At 37.7% G+C, this 5,089-nt stretch overlaps 1 protein-coding gene across 1 annotated transcript in view; it reads left to right on the forward strand.

Moving 5' to 3' along the window:
• Positions 1–5,083, forward strand: part of LOC107708194 (threo-3-hydroxyaspartate ammonia-lyase-like) — a 12,439-nt gene extending 7,356 nt beyond the window's left edge. The window contains exons 2-5 of the mRNA XM_016512367.1: positions 283–524; positions 3,082–3,247; positions 4,285–4,384; positions 4,461–5,083. Of these exons, the coding sequence (XP_016367853.1) occupies positions 283–524; positions 3,082–3,247; positions 4,285–4,384; positions 4,461–4,678 (726 nt within the window). The 3' untranslated portion in view covers positions 4,679–5,083. The remainder of the gene's footprint in view (positions 1–282; positions 525–3,081; positions 3,248–4,284; positions 4,385–4,460) is intronic.
• Positions 5,084–5,089: the final 6 nt, after the last annotated feature.

A 5,089-nucleotide genomic window follows, 5' to 3' on the forward strand; every position in this document is an offset into this window, starting at 1 on the left:
GGGGTGATTCATGTATGCTATATGGGGTTATTTCATGTATGTTATATTTGCAGCAGCAGTATTTCTTACACGCTCACAGCAGCATGTTGTGGATGTATTGGCAGTAGCAAGTCTCGGTATTTGCTCTGCAGCAGCAGCAGCGTAGCAGATCTATTCCGCCAAGACCAAATACATTAACATTGTCATGTACATTACCATCTCCGAGAGTTGTCATGACAGATATATTGTTATCATCACATGAAATATAATGTCAGACATGAGTGTGACCGTGTGCTGCTCCAGGATCAGCAGAGGAAGGGTGTGATCGTGGCCACAGACTGTAACTTCTCGATGGCGGTGGCGTATCACGCGGTGGAGCTGCGTATCCCGGTGTTCGTCATCATGCCGGCGTACAGCTCTCCTCCGCGCCTGCGCATGTACAGAGACTACGGCGCTATGGTTATTTCCTACGGCAGCACGGCCCGAGACTCCATCAACCACGCCAGACACCTGGCCCGAGAGAACGGATACCTGTGTCTGGAGGAGTGAGTGCGCATCAACACACTGCATGCTTATTTCTCAAATTACACATTATCCGTAAAGCGCTTTTCACAATACACATACACTGTATTGCCAAAATCATTGGGACACTCCCTTCTAATGAACAGGTTTGACTACTTTAGTAATTTCAATGATTACAAACCTTAATGTTTAAGCATATAATGATGTTCTAGGGAATTGTGTGCTTCTAATTTTATACCAACAGTTTGGACAAGACCCTTTTCTATTCTAACACGACGATGCCTCTGTGTATAAGGCAAGGTTCAGAAAGAAATTATTGATTGAGTCAGTGTGGAAGAACTTGACTGGTCTGCTGTGACTTTAAATGCGGACCTTGAGCCAAAAACTCATCACATTTAGTCATTTAGCAGACGCTTTTATCCAAAGTGACTTACAAATGAGGACAATAGAAGCAATCAAAACTAACAAAAGAGCAATGATATGCAAGTGCTATGAAAAGTCTCAGTTAACCCAACGCAGTACACATAGCAAGGTGTTTTTTTATATATACAACACATCCATATATATATATATATATATATGTGTGTATAAGAGTTTTTTTTTTAAAGAAAAATAAGCAGTTAGAATACAAATAGAGTTCAAGTGATAGAGGGTCAAGTGTTTTTTTTTTTTTTATAAAAAAAAGGCAAACAAATAGATAAAATAGAATTAGAATAGAGAGTGCTAGAGGGTCAAATAAAGATGTAAGAGATGTGCTTTTAGCCAATTCTTGAAGAAGAAAAAAATCACCAACAACCAGTGACTTGTACATATGAATACAGTCATTTTTGACACTTCCAAAACTGTTGCAACAGAGATGGAAATTAAATTTTTAAATACATGAATTATGTTTCCATCTTTGTTGCCACAGTTTAGGAAGTGCCTTTTTCTGTTCTAAAGAAAGGGGTTCCAATACTTTTGGCAATATAGTGTAGTTTCAGAAAATCATGGTGTTAATGTTTATAATATCTTAATATCGTCATGCATTAGATTAGCGGATTAGAGCTACAATGAATGCAACTATAAGACATTAAGACGCTTGTAGATGAAACACGTTAGACGACATGATGGTGAGCTCTGCATGGACAGACAGACAGCATCTTCATTATCTAGACACCTCGGATTCATTCAAGAGGAGCTTCTGTGTTTGTGTCTGTCATTTATCATGTGATTCACTTCTACTCTCTGAATCCTGCAGTGACATCTACAGTTCAGATGAGGAGAAGAGGCCTGAGTCTGCATACTGTACTGTACACTACCGCTCAACAGTTTGGAAGAATTCAGATTTGTTCATGTTTGTGAAAGAAGTGTCTTCTGCTCACCGAGGCTGCATTTATTTGATCAAAAATACAGTAAAAATGTGAAATATTATTACAATGTAAAACAGCTGTTTTCTATGTGAATCTCTGTTAAACTGTAATGTATTTCTGTGATGCACAGCTGTATTTTCAGCATCATTACTCCAGTCTTCAGTGTCACATGATCTTCAGAAATCGATGAGGTTTTTTAAAAACTGTGATGCATTTTATTTTTCAGGATTCACAGATGAATAGAAAGTTCAAAAGAATAGCGTTTATTTGAAATAGAAACATTTTGTTACATTATAAATGTCTTTACTGTCACTTTTGATCAATTTAATGCATCCTTGATGAATAAAAGTATTAATTTCTTTAAAAAAAAACATTGGTAGTTTTGTCAGTAATTTGGTAGCGTATCAGTTTCCACAAAAATATTGTGCAGCACGACTGTTTTCAACATTGATAATAATCAGAAATGTTTCTTGAGCAGCAAATCAGCATATTAGAATGATTTCTGAAGATCATGTGACACTGAAGACTGGAGTAATGATGCTGAAAATACAGCTGCGCATCACAGAAATACATTACAGTTTAACAGAGATTCACATAGAAAACAGCTGTTTTACATTGTAATGATATTTCACATTTTTACTGTATTTTTGATCAAATAAATGCAGCCTCTGTGAGCAGAAGGGACGTCATTTAAAAACATTTAAAAATCTGAATTACTCCAAACTTTAAGTAAGTGTAAGTACTAGAAAAAATGGGTTAGATTGTCTGTGCATCAGAAAGGTTACACTTTATTTTAAATAATGTGTCCTTGTTACAGTGTAATTATACATTTAAGTACTGAGAAATATTAATGAACTACATGTACTTGCTACTGTATATGGTTAGGGTTTGGCTTACGGTTACTTGCATGTAACTATGCTGTAATTTTAACAGTAAGCACACGCAACAAGGACCCCTCAAAATAAAGTGTTAACATCAGAAAAAGTGAGTGAAATAACATGAGCTGTTGGAATCTATCCAAAGAATAAACTGAAATACAAAGCAGGTTTCGTTTACGTTTACCCCGCTTTGATCTCTACATGATTCACAGAGTTTCAATCACTGCACTGTTATTCTAACAAATAAAAGAACAAACAGACGAGTCCAAACCTGTGACTCTTCAACCCTGAGCACTGAACACGACCCTCTGCTTCGGGAGAGTGTGTCTGATCCATCTCTCACGCATCCGCAGGGACGACAGCGCCGTGTATCTGGCAGGTCTGGGAACAGTGGGTCTGGAGATCTACGAGCAGGTGCCCAAGCTGGACGCGGTCATCGTGCCTGCGGGTGGACACTGTGGGCTCCTGACCGGAACCGCAGCTGCCATCAAACACCTGAACCCTCGCATCTCTGTCATAGTGAGTGCGGTCTGAACCGGTCTTGGTTAAAGCTGAGCGAACACATGCATCTGAGCATCAGATCTGTGAATGTGTCAGGATAATTAATACACACTGCCGTTCAGAAGTTTGGGATCAGTAAGATTTGTAATGCTTTTATAGAAGTCTGTTCTGCTCATCAAGGCGATCAAAAACTCTGAAAAAAACAGTAATATTGTGAAATATTTTTACTATGTAAAACAGCTGTTTTCTATGTGAATATGTGTTAAAATGTAATTTATTTCTGTGATGCGCAGCTGTATTTTCAGCATCATTACTCCAGTCTTCAGTGTCACATGATCTTCAGAAATCAGTATAATATACTGATTAGCTGCTCAAGAACATTTCTGATTATTATCAATGTTGAACACAGTTGTGCTGCACAATATTTTTGGGGATACTGTGATACTGTTTTCAGTAAATTGTGAAGATTTTCAGCATTTATTTAAAATAGAAATATTTTGTAACAATAGAAGTCTTTACTATCACTTTGTATCAGTTTAGCACATCCTTGCTGAAAAGAAGTATTCATTTCTGTTAAAAAAAGAAAGAAAAAAATGTACAGACCCCAAACTTTTGAACGGTAGTGTATATTGTTACAAAAGATTTGTATTTAAAATAAATGCTTAAATGGCTTTTTATTCATCAAAAAATCCTGACAAAAGTATCACAGGTTCCAAAAATATATGAAGCAGCACAACTGATAATAAATCAGCATATTAGAATGATTTCTGAAGATCATGTGACACTGAAGACTGGAGTAATGATGCTGAAAATACAGCTGCGCATCACAGAAATACATTACAGTTTAACAGAGATTCACAGAGAAAACAGATTTTTAAATTGTAAAAAATATTTCACAATATTACTATTTTTTTCTGTATTTTTGATCGAATAAATCCAGCCTTGACGAGCAGAAGACACTTCTTTAAAAAACAATAAAAATCCTACTGATCCCAAACTCTGGAGCAGCAGTGTATACTGTTAGATCTGTACAGTAACGGCTGTGTTTAATGCAGGGCGTCGAACCGGAGGACTTTCCTCTTCTACTGCAGTCGCTCAAAACAGACTCTCCCATTAAAGACCTCTACTGCAACCCCAACAAGAAACTCTACAGAGGTAACAACTCTCAAACTCACCCGCTGTGTCTCCTGTGAGCCGCTCTGATGGCTCTGTGCTGTGCTCGCTCACACAGATCTGGTGGATCACTCTCTGGGAACACACTGCTTCCAGCTGGCCAAGAAAACAGTGGACAAAGTCATCTCTGTCAGGTATCTTAAAGATCATCGGCTCCATTCAGTCCAGTATCTACAGAAAAACTGTTTCAGGCTTCCTATAACGTTTGACATTCATGCATTTTGGCAGACGTGTTCATCCAAAGCATCTTACACTGCATTCAAGGTTTGCACTTGATCAGTTCATGCATTCCCTGGGAATCGAACCAAAGAAACTAAATTCTCTTGGAATTTGTTTAATACAAATAACATGCTCTATTCTGCCCCAAGAACAGTTCTGAGTGACGAAAACTGCTGAGACTCTTCAACCGTATCACACATTTGCTCTGTTCCAAAACCTGGTTCTTAATATTAGAGCGTTGCAGGATTCAACCGTAAAACACTTAATGTGACAATGTATTAAGACAACCAAATTCAGTGTACACCATAATTATGGTGCATACCATATACAACAAGCACATGAACACAAAATGCTTCACATGCAATTAAGCGTGCTTCTTAAAAATGGGTTTCTATGGAAATGCTCACATTTTAGTTCCAGGTGAATTTGACCTGCAACACATTTTTTAGTCGACGGACATACTGGTTA

Source organism: Sinocyclocheilus rhinocerous, unplaced genomic scaffold (assembly GCF_001515625.1).
Source record: "Sinocyclocheilus rhinocerous isolate Xijiao unplaced genomic scaffold, SAMN03320098_v1.1 scaffold1377, whole genome shotgun sequence".
Classification (NCBI taxonomy): domain Eukaryota; kingdom Metazoa; phylum Chordata; class Actinopteri; order Cypriniformes; family Cyprinidae; genus Sinocyclocheilus; species Sinocyclocheilus rhinocerous.